Below are 16,001 nucleotides of genomic sequence, written 5' to 3'. Positions count from 1 at the left end.
CACCTGGGACTGGAGCCAAAGCCTGAGCAACCTAGCTTTCTGGGGGCCCCTGCAGCACGGAGCCCCAGGCAATTGCACTGCTTGCTACCCTCTAATGCCAGTCCTGGCTTTTATATGCAGAAAACTAGCTGTTGTGGCACAGGTGGGCCATGGAGTTTTTATAGCATGTTGGGGGGGAGCCTCAGAAAGAAAAAGGTAGAGAACCTCTGATCTAATGGGTCTTTTCTATCTCTGACTTTCATATATAATACTTTTCATAATTTTCTGTTTCTGGAACCTCAAATTGATACTTTATGCCCACTAACTAAAAAGATCTCTTTTTAACATCACTTCTGACTGGAAGGGGAGTACAATAGCTTTGTAATTTTTCCTTCTTGATATGTTAACTTTTGTATGCATCTGTCCTTTAGCTAGAGCTTTGGCTCCGGAGCCGCATGCAGGTTAATATGCAGCTCCTTGCATTGGCGCTGACTCTGGGGCTGGAGCTACAGACATTAACTTTCCAATGTGCCAAGGGGTGCTCACTGCTCAACCCCCTGCTCTGCCCTGGGCCCTGCCCACCCCTTCCCCCAAGGTCCCTGCCCCTTCCCCCGAGCCTGCCATGCACTCACTGCTTCCCCCTCTTCTCTCCCGCCCCCCGCCCCGCACATGCGAAACAGCTGATTGCGGCAGGCAGGAGGTGCTGACTGGCAGGGCTGCTGGTGGGCTGGAGCGGGGGGAAGCTAATGGAGAGCTGCTGATGTATTACTGTGGCTCTTTGGCAATATACATTGGTAAATTCTGGTTCATTCTCAAGCTCAGGTTGGCCACCCCTGAGCTAGAGTGTTCATGTACCAAAATACCTATACGAATTATGTCTTCCTTTCACGCCACCCAACAATGAGAGAGAATGTGCACAGCTCAGCTATCAGTGTACTTATTATTACATAAGTCGGTGAACTCCAGGGTGCTAAAACAGTGAAGTGCACTTACTTCTATTTTGCAAGTGGTTTACAAATATCTGAACCACACAGCAGCTAGGAAAGAAAATGCAAAGCACAACATATGTTACATACCATACTTCCTTTCTGTTCAAGTTCAGAAAGACGGGAAATTAACTTTTTTCCCCCTTGGTGATAGATTCACTGGTTCATTCGAATAATTTTCTTCCTAGTGGCTGTTTGGCCAAGATTGTATTTTTGTTCTGATTTATACTTAGCATTACTGTGCTTAAACTGTTAAGTTTTTGATATGCTATATTGCTTGTAACTGCTGATCCTTAACCCTTAATGTATTGTCTACACTGTGCCTCAGTGGCAAAAAATATTAATTTAATAAGCTAGATTTCTTGTAGAATGTGAAATTAAAGTTGCTACCTAAGCATGTCATTCGATAAATATTGACTTCCTGTGTTCTAAATACTGGCATGTGAACCAGCCAGTGTGTAGGCAGTATTCCAAAGCACTCTATGAAGGAGCCCAGTAACTTGCCATTTTACTGTGGTTGGAGAATTGGTAGTACTTGTACAGGTTACTTGATTGGAAACTGGTAAAGAAGATAGGTGCTCATGCTACATGTCATCCTGCTGGCCAGTTTAGAGAGTCATTGTCTTCAGAGCACAGTGAACAGCTAGCATGGCTATCGGGCATGGAGGGGATAAAAACAGACACGTTTTTTGGAAAGAGCAACGATTAGAATGATGGGAGAACCCATAGTTGGATCACCATGTACACTACAACTATAAAAATTTTGTAGGTGTTAATTTCTTTGTTGTTCAAGCAAACCATGCAATGTATAGAATGACTGACTGTAGAAAATGCAGCAGTCTCCCCAAAACTCTTCTATAGATAAATGGAAATCCTAGTCTCCTCTCTTGGCTTAAATGCACTGTGTGTTCTCAAAAAAGTCTCTCCAAATTGTATTTTAGAAATACTAAAACAACTAGTTTCAGTAATAGAAAAAAATTGCTTTCATTGTTTGAACTGATTAACACTGTTTATATATGGCAGTGTTCTTTCTGTTCATTTTGGTTCTAAAATAAGCTGATTTTACAGCCCAAATAAGCTGTAGCATGAGAAAAGTTGAACTCCATTCAAATGGATCTTCAGAATTCCAAAACTTTAATAAGTTGCAGTCGACTTCTGACCATGCATATGAGAGTCCTATTTAGATGTGTTAATTTTCCCCATAAACTGTTAGCCACCTTAAAAAATGTGTATGCTGCTTGTGCTTTTTGGCAACATTTGTGTATTTTAACATTCATAAATGTGTTTTTTTTTTTTATTGCAGGAAGATATAGAAGCAGAGTCTACTTTTTCATTAAATATGAACTTCAGCAGTAAACGAACAAAATTTAAAATTACCACATCAATGCAGAAAGACACACCACAGGCAAGTATTTTTCAACATCAATAAAAGTCAACAGTTCAATAAAAGCGTTATTTAAAACTGACTTCATCTAAGGACTTGGCTACACTTGCAAGTTAGAGCACATTAAAGCGGCCCTGGGGTGCCCTAGCTCACTGCCCGTCCACACTGGCAAGGCACATAGAGTGCTCTGACTCCACAGCTAGAGCGCTCCCGGTACTCCACCTTGGCGAGAAGATTAACGCTTGGTGCGCCTTAGCTGAAATGCCTGGGCGTCGGTGTGAACGAGGTGTTGCATTACTGCGCTCTGATCAGCCTCCGGAAATGTCCCATAATCCCCTTAAGTCAAGTGGCCACTCTTGTCATTGCTTTGGAATCGCTGCAGGAATGCGGATATGTCCTCTGAAAGCTCCGTTTCTGACAGCCGGCTGCTTATCTGCTCTGACACAAAGCAACCATTAATGTGGAATGCTGTGGCGGGAGGGGGTCTGCTGCTGTCTGAACTTACAAGACAGCATGCTGACATGCTCTCAGCCCCCCAAAAACCCACTCTCTTCCCCCACATACACACAAAACACTCCCTGCCGCACTCCATGCCCCTCTTGCCCCCATTTGAAAAGCACGTTGCAGTCACTTGCATGCTGGGATAGCTGCACCACTCCCAATGCACCACTCCCAATGCTGCTGCAAGTACCACAAATGTGGCCACGCCAGTGTGCTTGAAGCTGTCAGTGTGGACAGACTGCAGCGCTTTCCCTACTGCGCTCTCCGAAGGCTGGTTTAACTCAAAGCACTCTACATCTGCAACTGTAGCCATGCCCTTAATTAATGTAAGTCTGGTGTAAACAGATCCAAGTGTATCTACAAAGGGGTTTAAACAAAATCCATTAAAAATATCTATATCTGTTATATTAATGAAAGAAATCTATAGTTATACAGAGTAATACTGTAACACATTTGTTATTGTTTAATACCCTTAACTTGTTTGTCTTCATTAAAGGTAGTATCCCCTACTTGGAATACATTATATTATAATAAATGGTAGGATATCTGGCTTTGTTCGAAAGAACAAACCCAAGAAATTGTGGAATCTCTATTTTGAGTTCTGTATATAATCAAATTTGAAGTTGTGAGCATGAGGGTACACTCTAGCTCTGATCTTAGCCTTCCATGTCTTAGCCTTCCATGTCCTTCTGAGGCAGCTATTTTTTGTTAGTGCTTTTTAAACAAAAGTATCTTAGAACCTAATCACAGCCCTGAAAGGATTACTTAGTTTGACCCTTTTTAAAACATCAGAACTCAGAAACCTGTATCAGAATGTCTTTCCTTACCTTTACTACTGCTAGAAAAAGGAGATAAATATGGACTTCCAAAGATTTCAAAAGTGCCTATTTTCATCAGACTGAATGTTTTATGTTTCAGAACCATTCTTGAAACTATTTAAAACTACAGAACTGTGAAGAATGGGTTTCACTAACTTAAATTGAAGTACCAAGTATTCAGTGGTTTTGTGGATGCAGAATCTACTTCCCCTGCTCCTAGTCACAGAATTGTATTCCAGAATGTAAACTTTAATTTTTTAAAATTGCTTCTGACCCTCATGGCTCTGAAGATTAAGCTTCAAATTGTGAGCGAGGTGTGAATTAGTATACTGTGTGATGTTGTCTTGAGTGAACAGCATGGAACAATAGTTCTGAGAGGTGTGAACTATTCTATTCATTTCAATATGTTTCAGCTCTCAAGATAAAAATGTTGGTGTTTTATGGTGTCTGCTACTTGACTGCTGATCACTCTTGGAGAAATATGCAACTAATGTGTTTATCCCACACATTCAGTTTGATTTCCACACCTCCTAAAATGTCCAAAGATCTAACAGCTTCCAGCATATCTTTTTCCCTTGCTAACTTCTGCAGTGTTGTTGCATTGTTAATACAGAAATCTAAGACACACTGGAAATAGATAATACAGAAACAACATGCAATTACTATGTGTGCGCCAGTATTTATTTTTATATTATTCATATTCTTATTTATTAAAATACATTTTTAAATTGAAATGAAACTGTTATAGAAATCCCAGTCTGCCAGTATCAGAGAAGCCACAGACCTTGTTACAGGCCCTGTTCAGTTGCCATTTGCTTCAGAGTATATGCAACTGTGTATATAGAGCCTTTAGAAAAGCCCGTTCAAAATCAACACCACCACTAAACTTTTCAGAAATAACTCTTTTTTGGATGCCTAGTTTTGTTTAAATTTTTGCAATATTTTTGATACGTGTGTGTGTGTGTCTATATGCTTGTTATCAAGGTGAATATAACATAAGAACATCCATAGTGGGTCAGACCAATGGTTCATCTAGCCCAGTATCTGTCTCCTGAAAGGTGGATGTTGAATTAAAAGAATCCCATCAAAACCTGAATTGATTGTTTCCCTTTCTGTTTAAAGTATACTCAGCTAATGCAGTAGCAACTTTTTGAGGTAGAATTTTCCACCCAAGGCTTCTATGTGATTCATATTTGGGCTTCACTTGCCACCTTTCAGAGCTTCTATGAAAAATCTTTTATAGAACCATTCTTTAGTAAGACTGCTAGTCTTCATTTTTTTGTCATCTCAAGGTTGTTGTTGTTGTTAAAACTTAGCCAGCTGCAGGCACATCTGTATAAAAATGGAAATAGGATTACATGTCATTCCTTGTTTCCTTTACTGAGCATAACATCCTGAAACCATAGCTTATTCCTTTTCCCTCTACCAGGATCTTTACCTTTATTCATCTCTAGCTCTCTTGCCTTTTTCATGAAGTCCAGGCCCCAGGCCTCCCTTTCAAGATCCATTTCAGCTGTCGTGCTCCTTTATATGTGCTCTTTTTCTCCTCCTTTATCCTTCCACTTTAAGCCTTTCTGAAGCTACCCTTGCACTCTTATCCCATTCGTAGATTTTCACCTTCTTCCATGGCACCTTTTGTGCTTTGAATTCACTCATCTCAGATACCAAGCAACTTTCCTTTCATCTTTCAAGAACATCTTCCTCCTGAAAACACACTTCTTTTATGGAGTCTTTTTGCACTGATCTCTTCAGACATCTTCACCACTTCATGAAATGTCTACCTGAATTAATTAAGGTTCTCCAGGCAGGAGCATCTCTCTTTGTTATATAAAACACTGATCACATGAATCATAATTTATAGATTCTAATCTGACTGAAACAGTAAGCATTTCTGTCTCTGTATGTGGGGGAATAATGGGCTATTAGTACAGATTGGGACAGTTTTAAACAATTTCTCATTAGAGAATGTTAATTCAAAAGGATTTACATATAAGGGATTTGTAGAATTTTAGGAGAGCTTTACAGTTTAAAAAGTGAGTGAACACTGCAAATATGCAGAGCTATAATTATGTTTTTATATCATGCTTTATGTAGATCAGGCTGCAATACCTGTGCAATCTGTTCCTAAAGCTAAAATATCTAGCTCCAGAGGGATCTGTTGGTGGCAGTTATGGGCTACAGAGGCTCTAACACTGCTCTCGTTCCCAATGTACACACATCAGGGAAAGGGGATTTGGACAGAACACTCTGATACTGATCCTTAGCTGTGGTTTTGGCTGCTTAGGGTTATTAGCAGTGTGACGGGGTCCCCGAGGTGCAACCTGGACTGTGGGACTGGTGAGCCCTTTGTTCTAGCAGCCTGAGCTCCATCTCATTTTGTGATGCTGTAAAGCCACAAACCTCTGGCAGGTACTGTATTTACATAGACATCCACAGGGACACACCCAGCTGAGTTACATGAATGCTTTCCCAGCCACTCATGAACCAACAATACAGAGGCTCCAGCTAGTTCCTCCCAGTCTTGCACCCCAGAACTGCACAGTCTTATACTGGTCAGAAGCCTGAACAGTGCAAGTTCCTTATCTGGTTTGCCACTTCTGCAAGGGAAAATGGATGTGCACTAACCTTTGTAACCTCATAGACGAGAATCCTGCCCAGAAGCTCTAAAATTGAGATTTAACTAGAATTCATTGTTAAAATTTGACTTTTTTTTTTCCTTTAGCAAAGTCAGAAGCATTGTAGATGTTTTCTAAATGTTTATTGATCGTAGCGTGTTTGCATCACCATTTTTCCCATATTTCAGGAGATGGAGCAGACCAGAAGTGCTGTAGATGAAGACAGGAAAATGTACCTTCAAGCTGCTATAGTCCGTATCATGAAAGCACGTAAAGTGCTGCGACATAATGCTCTTATTCAGGAGGTAAGAGGAAATGCTGTCCATTATCATGATTTAAATGAAAAGCTGTATGATGACTGAGTGCTGTGTTTAATCACAAAACTGAAGCAGTGTATCCCTCAGAACTAATATTTTAATGACTGGCAAGAATTTTTCTAGAGTTGCTTTAGTTCAGAATGTAGGAGTTTTACTTAAGTGGGAATGTTTAGTTGTGGTCATCTGGTCTTGCAGTTATCCCTGTCACAGGAGTTAATGTATAATTTTCATGGTGGTACCCAACAAGCCCAGAGCTCTTATGATAAGGCTGAATTTCATTTTGCTTTATAGCTCAGTTTTTAAAAGTATGTTGAAATTTTAGACTACATTTCAATTTTTAGGAGAGACAAAGTGTCTTAAATTCTCTAAACTGCATTGATTCTCCCCCACCCCCAAAAACCCCGCAGAATGTGCATCTATCAAAAGTCACTAGTGATCTTGTATATTCAGCTTGAGATCTGAACACCCACCTTCTGAAAATCAGCTCTGTAACATATCTTAGTTTGAACTCTCCAAAATTGAGAAACCCTCAGTCCTAGCCACTCTTGAAAACCCTGGCTCAGGTTATCTTCCATCACTTAAAATCATATAATTATACTATATGTTAAGCTACCTCCATCCTATAACAAAATCCAGTCATAACCAAGTAATATAGTAAGTAAGTAAATAACCCATTCCATCTCAGTATCTACCTCATTCCCTCTGCACTCCCACCTTGCCTAAAAGACAGGTGAGCCTTGCAGCATGCCCAGGTGGTGGTAGATTTAGGCTATTTTACATCAAGAGAAGGAATGAATTACCAAGTCAAGGAGGTTTTACAGGAAAAAAAACTAGTTGGCAGCTCCTTCCCAAATTTAACCGAAGAGTGCTCCTGCTCAGATGCCTCTGCAGATCTCCACTCTGGCAATACAGAACAAGGAAGGAAGCAGTCTATCAAGACAAGTCCTGTAACATTTAGAGCTTTATAGACAAAACCAACACTTCAGTTTCCACCCAGAAATTGAATGGCAACCAGTGAAAATCACACAGCAGTGTTGTCACATACCTTGTTGACACTCCACTCATCAGGTAGTCAGCCATACCTTCCAAATAAACTTAGAGTAAACGTTTCAAAAATGCCTTACTGACGTATGACCATAAGCCTCAATTTCTAAAGGGATTTAGGCACTTAGGAGCTAAAGTCACTTTTGAAACTAGGCCTTAGGATCCAAAGTCACTTAAGTGCTTCTGAAACTTTTTTCCAAGATGCAGAGCAAATTATGTGTAGTGTTATAGAAGTCTAAGAATTAACACTAAGTTGGTGCAGCCTTCTTTCTAGGCTAATTTGTTTACACAAAGAACAAGTCACACCCATATGATATATATTCTAAAACTTTAGCTTCTTAACTGTCCAAGTTGAAATGCTTCTTTCCCAGTTCTTGCAACGTTTTTATTTCGTGTCAATGGCAGTACATTCAGATTTCTTATTACCTTCAGTCCCATTACATTTTTCTAGCAAAAATTGTCACTTCTTTGTCTGAGACATTTGCACCTCTTCCTGTAGGCAGGAAGGTACTAATGGCAGTTCATATGTGGCCACACACCTTCCACCAGGCACCAGATTTTTTGGCTGGCAGCTCAAACAGAATAGTGGCTCAGTACTCCCACTTTAGCTATCCCCGTGCTTTTAAAGCTTTTTTTCCCGTAGCAGCAAGCACAGACTTCTCCAGCGTCCCCACCCCACTTAGGGAATCAAAATTTCTATAGCTCTCAGCTCTGAATGTGATCACCCGTTAAGCGCCTTTCTATTTCTCCCTACTTTCTTTATTTAACTTGCTGAACAATGGTGGGAAAGTAAAAGGCCAAGAGGAGATCCAACTATGAGGAGACCCTCTTAGGACACACAGAAAGAGAACATTCTACCAGTTTTTCTCTGTATATACACCCTTGCTGTCCCACAGGAAGGGTCTAATAGTCCAAACCTGTAGGGGACTCTGCATCCAACCCTACACCAGCCAAGACTCCTCCGGAGACAACTCAGCACAGGGCAGTCAGTCCTCTCTTTCACCTGGGACTCACCATGCCAAAACATCTTCACCAATTCAGACCATCATACCTCTCAAGAGGCTGAACAATCAAATCAGTGAAGAAAACAAAACTTAGCCTGGAGACTCTAGCTTCCGCCATCACTACAGTCTTTCCAGTAGACTTTCTAATGATCGTGGACCTAACAGATGCTTCCTTGCATAGTCCAGTCCAGACCTGTTACCTGAAATTTCTTTTGCGTACAGAAATCATCACTATCAATACAAAACCTTACCCTTTAATCTGTGTACCCCAAGGTGCTTATGAAGGTATTGTTAGTAGCCAGTTTGAGTAGTTCAGGGCTTCATTTTGTACTAATGTTTTTAGAGCATAATCCAGGATGCCTTGCAGAAAGATTAGGAGGACCCTCTCCATGCTTTTGGCATACAGATATGTGATGATTTAATACCTAGCGCTCTTCATCAGTAGATCTTGAAGTGCTTTGCAAAGGAGGTAACCATCGTTATCCCCATTTTACTGATAAAAGGAATTTTTAAATCCCTTCTTAAAGGATTATTTGTGTAGAGAGTTGAGAAAGCTGCAGAACATCAAATGACCCAGAAGTCCCTGAACCAAAAAGTACTCCACTATGATGTCCACAGAGATTTCTCAATACAGTAAGATCCAGACACTGATCTCCACACAACTGTCATCCATCTATCTTCATCTGCAATTCCTGGGTGTTCTGATTTCATGCTTAGTGGTTACTCCACATGCAATACTGCATGTGGCAGAGTTTCAGTGATTCCTATTGTGAGCCTGGAATCATTCCCAAAAAAAGACATGAAGAAGAGTAAAAACACCATCGGTAGTGATCCGGTCCCTCAGTTGGAGAAAACATGAAGCCCTTACAGTGGTAAAATCCTCCCTCAGATTCCTGACCTTGAATGCTAGTCTCTAAGAAGTTATCTAGGACTCCACAATACGCAAGATCAGAAAAAGTCTTCATAGAGCATCAACTTTCCAAAGATTAGTGGCCAGTTGGGCCTGTAGGATTTCTAGGATAACCAGAGGAAGGAGTATGCCTCAGTGGGATACCATGACAACATAAATAAATCAACAGTGGAGCATACAGGAAGTTCAAGTCAAAAGCTGGAGTGATGCAGAGCCTTGTCTAGGCAAAAGAGGCATTCCACCCAAAAAGGGACCGTGAATACAAGCAAACTAACTTAGCTATCGGTGAATAACAGAGGTCCCTGAACCAAACTCCACCTGATGTCCATTGAACTAGGACGGTGGTGGGCAAAATACGGGCCCCATCCGGCCCTCGAGCTCCCACTGGGGAGCAGGGTCAGGGGTTTGCCCCGCTCCGCATTTGCCGTGGCTTCTTGCAACTCCCAGAAGCAGTGGCATGTCCCCCCTCCAGCTCCTACACATAGGGGCATCCAGGGGGCTCCACACGCTGTCCCCACCCCAAGTGCCAGCTCTGCAGCTCCCATTGGCGGGGAACCGCTGCCAATGGCAGCTGCAGGGGTGGCGCCTGTGGACGGGGCAGTGCACAGAGTTGCCTGGCCAGTGCCACGCCTCCACATGGAGCTGGAGGGAGGACATGCTGCTGCTGCAGGGGTGGCGCCTGTGGATGGGGCAGCATGCAAAGCTGCCTGGCTGCACCTCCGTGTAGGAGCTGGAGGGGGGACATGCTGCTGCTTCCAGGAGCTGCCTGAGGTAAGCGCTGTCCAGAGCCTACACCCCTGACCTCCCCCCATGCCCCAGCCTCTTGCCCCAGCCCTGATCCCCCTCCAAACCCTTCAGCCCCAGCCCGGAGCCCCCTCCTGCACCCTGAACCCCTCATTTCTGGCCCCACCCTGGAACCTGCACCCCCAGCCCAGAGCCCCTCCCACACCATAACCCCCTGCCTCAGCCCAGAGTCCCCTCCCATACTCCAAACCCCTGTGCTCAACTACCAGCCCCCTCCTGCATCCCAAACCCCTCATCCCTGGTCCCACCTCAGAGCCCACATCTCTAGCCGGAGCCCTCGTCACCTCTGGCATCCCAACCCCCTGCCCTAGGCCAGAGCCCAGCCTCTCCCCCCCACCCCCCCCCGGCCGAACTCCTCATTTCTGGCCCCACCCCAGAACCTGCATCCCCATCCAGACCCCTCACCTCATCCCGCACCTCAGCCCCCAATTTAATGAGCATTCATGGCCTGTCATACAATTTCCATACCCAGATGTGGCCCTCAGGCCAAAAAGTTTGCCCACCCCTGAGCTAGGATGTCCCCCGCTGTATCCAGTTGCAGTATGAAATCGTTTTCACCTGGGAAGCAAATGAGAGATTCCTGGCAAAAGATACTGTTGCTCTCAGATAGCCAGGTCTGCTTGTATTTCCTTTTTCCCCTTCTTCCATTGCTAGGAAGATTGTTGCTTTCTCCTTTCTAATCATTTTCATCACCTCAAATCGCCTACTGGCGTAAATTTTCAAAAGCACCTAAATGACTTAGAAGTATATATCCCATTTTCAGAAGTGACTTAAGCACTTAGACTCTCACTGAACTTCAGTGGTAGTCATACAGCTTGGCTACTCAGCAGCAAAAAAAAGTGTACTCCTCTAAAGTAATAGACTCACCTAGCCTCTCACAGACCTGCTCTCTCGGGCTGCTCAAGAGTATGGACAGTACTCTTACAAGTGTTGAGAGAGATCTATGATGATGTCTTCCACCATCATTGTGTATCTAGTTCTCAGGGATGAATAGGTTTTTTAATTTATCTACTAATTCAGTGTTTCAACATCTCTGATGTGTGAATGGAAAGGGCATGGCCAAGCTCCAGAATCTTATGAACAAGTCTGAACTGCCTGGAGTAGTTGTAAGAAGAGAGGCACAGCTCAAATATCTCACTGTGGGGGGAAGTTAGTCCCGGAAAAAGATGGTTTCTGCAGGCCAAATTAGGCATTTAAATGCATCTGTTCAATTTCTTCAAAGTCTGGGGCAGAAGCAGCACGGGTATAATGGATTAGAATTTAGCAGACAATTTTGGTTATGATGCATAAGGAGGTACAGAATCTAGCTTGTTCCCTCTTAGAATCATAGAATATCAGGGTTGGAAGGGACCCCAGAAGGTCATCTAGTCCAACCCCCTGCTCGAAGCAGGACCAATTCCCAGTTAAATCATCCCAGCCAGGGCTTTGTCAAGCCTGACCTTAAAAACCTCTAAGGAAGGAGATTCTACCACCTCCCTAGGTAACGCATTCCAGTGTTTCACCACCCTCTTAGTGAAAAAGTTTTTCCTAATATCCAATCTAAACCTCCCCCATTGCAACTTGAGACCATTACTCCTCGTTCTGTCATCTGCTACCATTGAGAACAGTCTAGAGCCATCCTCTTTGGAACCCCCTTTCAGGTAGTTGAAAGCAGCTATCAAATCCCCCCTCATTCTTCTCTTCTGCAGACTAAACAATCCCAGCTCCCTCAGCCTCTCCTCATAAGTCATGTGCTCTAGACCCCTAATCATTTTTGTTGCCCTTCGCTGGACTCTCTCCAATTTATCCACATCCTTCTTGTAGTGTGGGGCCCAAAACTGGACACAGTACTCCAGATGAGGCCTCACCAGTGTCGAATAGAGGGGAACGATCACATCCCTCGATCTGCTGGCTATGCCCCTACTTATACATCCCAAAATGCCATTGGCCTTCTTGGCAACAAGGGCACACTGTTGACTCATATCCAGCTTCTCGTCCACTGTCACCTCTAGGTCCTTTTCCGCAGAACTGCTGCCTAGCCATTCGGTCCCTAGTCTGTAGCGGTGCATTGGATTCTTCCATCCTAAGTGCAGGACCCTGCACTTATCCTTATTGAACCTCATCAGATTTCTTTTGGCCCAATCCTCCAATTTGTCTAGGTCCTTCTGTATCCTATCCCTCCCCTCCAGTGTATCTACCACTCCTCCCAGTTTAGTATCATCTGCAAATTTGCTGAGAGTGCAATCCACACCATCCTCCAGATCATTTATGAAGATATTGAACAAAACCGGCCCCAGGACTGACCCCTGGGGCACTCCACTTGACACCGGCTGCCAACTAGACATGGAGCCATTTATCACTACCCGTTGAGCCCGACAATCTAGCCAGCTTTCTACCCACCTTATAGTGCATTCATCCAGCCCATACTTCCTTAACTTGCTGACAAGAATACTGTGGGAGACCGTGTCAAAAGCTTTGCTAAAGTCAAGAAACAATACATCCACTGCTTTCCCTTCATCCACAGAACCAGTAATCTCATCATAAAAGGCGATTAGATTAGTCAGGCATGACCTTCCCTTGGTGAATCCATGCTGACTGTTCCTGATCACTTTCCTCTCATGTAAGTGATCACTGATCCTGATCACTTTCCTCTCTTAGCTTTGCAGGAATGAAAGAAGTGAAGTACAGTTATGGGAAATGTTATCCGATGATTACTGAGGATAATTAAGACTGTCTGGCCATGATGTCTGTTACAGAAAGTGCCTTTTAGGATTTTTTTCATTCAAAATATGGGCTATATCAACCCCAGCCAACCTGCTACTGAAAGGCTCCATTTTTTCTAATTTGTCTTTATTTGTCCTGTATAGTGGAGTATGGGAGAGTGAGCTGAGGTTTTTTTAATGGTTTTAAAACCATGTAATTGATGAATGGATGACATGTTTTGTCCAAACAAACATGCTACTGAGTGTTTCATAAAATGCTTATCCATTTGGTATATTTTTGTATTTTTTTTCTTCATATATGGTCTTTAAACTGTTAGTGATGGCTTTTCAAAAGGAAAATGAACTTATTTGCTGCTATTCTTCCTTTTTAAAAAACTAGAATTACCTTTTTTTTTTTTTTTTTTTTTTGCCACGACAAACGACCAGCCTTAGTTATGATGATGCATGAGGAGAAAACCGTGCTTAGCTCTGAGATCCAATGCTAGATTTAACCTCTTTAGCCCTGGTCTACCCGGGGGGGGGGGGGGGTGTCGATCTAAGTTACGCAGCTTCAGCTATGTGAATAACGTAGCTGAAGTCGACGTACTTAGATCGACTTACCAGGGTGTCTTCACCGTGGTGAGTCGACTGCTGCCGATCCCCCATCGACTCCGCCTGCGCCTCTTGTGGCAGTGGAGTACAGGAGTCGACGGGAGAGCGCTCAGGGGGTCGATTTATCGCGTCTAGACTAGATGCGATAAATCAACCCCTGCTGGATCGATCGCTGCCCACTGATCCGGCGGATAGTGCAGACATACCCTTACTTATTGCTTTACTTGTAATCTTGAGCATAATTCATTTGGTAGTCCGATTATAAACCCAAGTTAAAGGAATACTGTCAATCACTTCAGATTTGCCTCAACATTTTTTATAAAAACAGTTATAAAACCTACAACTAATAATTGTTTTAGTTTTAAATTCTAATTGAAACTATTCTTTTACAAATAACTAACTACTGTATAATGTTCACAAATGAAACACTGCAGCACTTATAACTCGGAAGTGAAACTGACCTAACTGATTTCTAGTGTATTTGCCAAGCTGACAAATTCAAAAAGTAAACAACATAAATAGCGAAAAGCACATTGTATTTTTAAAATGATTTTCTTTTTTATTATCTAAGACAGTGATTTTGAACCTTTTCATTTGTGGACCCTTAAAAAAATTCAAATGGAGGTGCAGAGCCCTTTTGAAATCTTAAACATAGTCTGTGGACCCCCTGGGGTCCATGAACCACAGGTTGAAAACCACTGATATAAGAAGTTGTTAATATTGGTAAAGAAATTTACACTATATGAATTTTAAATTGAATGATTCCCTTTATCTGTTCTGTTACAAGCTAACCAAGGGGTGCAACTGCAAGTTACAATTTTCCATTGATGGTAAAAGTAAACTTAATCAATAAAAGAAATAGATATAGTCAGGAAAGAAACAATCCATGTGTATTTTTTGACCTTAGTACATGATGGAGGCTTTCTGTCTCTCAGAAATATAGTATGTAGTAATAATTTTTGTGGTCTTTTTTTCTTTAGAGAAAATTATATTGCATTTGCGTTGAAGCGATGTTAATGAATAAGTGATACATTTAAATATTTTTTTTTCCACAGGTAATTAGCCAGTCGAGAGCTAGGTTTAACCCAAGTATCAGCATGATTAAGAAGTGTATTGAAGTTCTAATAGATAAACAATACATCGAGCGAAGCCAGGCCTCAGCAGATGAATACAGTTATGTAGCATGATATTGCTCTCCAGCAGGTGTGGTTGTAAGGAGATCATTGCTGTCACTGTTTGGTGTGTTCCTGTGGGAAGAAGCAGGCCTGTGCCTCCATAACTGGTCACTTGGCAGCCCCTGTTTTTCTGCTGTTTACAACATCACCAGTGCCACGTCATGAGCGTCAATGAAAATGCCTATAGATATTTCAAGCTCATGTCATTATGACATTTCTTAAAACTTTACTAAAAGAATGAGTGAAGTATTGCTGAAATGTGGAAATTTGGTTGGGTACCATGCTTTTTTTTTTCCCCCTCCTTCACGTTTGCAGTTGATGTTTTTTAATGTATCTTAAAAGAAAAAGTTAAACTAAATATTGTATTATGACAGATATCCTAATAATTGTATCTACATTAAAATGTAAAATAAAAAAGATGAACATGATACTGCTGCTTGTCAAATAAAAAAAATAAAGAAATGGAATGTGTTTCCAGGTTAATGATTATAAAAGTAGCTATGAAATCATGCCTGTTGATATTCTGGGGCCCTAGAAGCTCTGAAAACTGTATCCATTATGTTCATTTTTTGAATTCCCTCCGATTTAGCTCTTTCATGGGGACTTGTTTATAAGGTGCTGAAAATGAACATGGTAAGTAAAATAGTATTTTAAAAGAGTATACTTATGTTAAAGTACATGTTTTGATTATCTGGGATCAGGCTAATTTTGATATATTTTGTCAATGTCTAAAGGCCGTGTGTGTGTGTATATATGCGTCTGTCTTTCTGTCTTTTTCTCAGTATACAGCGGGAGAATAACCAGGCAATTGAGAGAATTAGTGTCATAATTCATGAAGTTAGAGTGATTATCATAAATCTCCAACTGGTTAGTTTAGTCATCACACTCCTGAGAAGGAATATAATTGACCAGTAATTCAAAATTTGCTTGTTATTTCGCTTTATACACTATATATGTGGATCCAAGCCCTACATACAGAAGGCACCTGCTGCTGCTGCTACTCTCCAGTTCCTGAAGAGGATTTCTGTCCTTTCTCCCGAGCTCCTAAGGCACCTTTTATTTACTCCTTTCTCCCACTGCTTCCTCTCCTTTGCTAGCTCCCTACTGCAGAAGTGGCCTTCCTCTGTTCACTCAGGCTGATGCTCAGCCTCTCATTTCCAAGACGACGACT

The 16,001-nt window shown here is 42.1% G+C and overlaps 1 protein-coding gene across 3 annotated transcripts in view; it reads left to right on the top strand.

Annotated features, from left to right (window-relative positions):
- Positions 1–15,288, top strand: part of CUL2 (cullin 2) — an 84,713-nt gene extending 69,425 nt beyond the window's left edge. For 2 of the 3 annotated variants that reach the window (XM_074946213.1, XM_074946212.1), the window contains exons 19-21: positions 2,269–2,370; positions 6,472–6,588; positions 14,711–15,283. In XM_074946213.1, the coding sequence (XP_074802314.1) occupies positions 2,269–2,370; positions 6,472–6,588; positions 14,711–14,842 (351 nt within the window). In that variant the 3' untranslated portion in view covers positions 14,843–15,283. Of the gene's footprint in view, positions 1–2,268; positions 2,371–6,471; positions 6,589–14,710 lie in introns of all 3 variants that reach the window. The other variant, XM_074946214.1, reaches the window with a different exon arrangement.
- The last annotated feature ends 713 nt before the right edge of the window (positions 15,289–16,001 follow it).

Source organism: Natator depressus, chromosome 2 (assembly GCF_965152275.1).
Source record: "Natator depressus isolate rNatDep1 chromosome 2, rNatDep2.hap1, whole genome shotgun sequence".
Lineage (NCBI taxonomy): Eukaryota > Metazoa > Chordata > Testudines > Cheloniidae > Natator > Natator depressus.
This window is presented reverse-complemented; position numbering and strand designations above follow the sequence as displayed.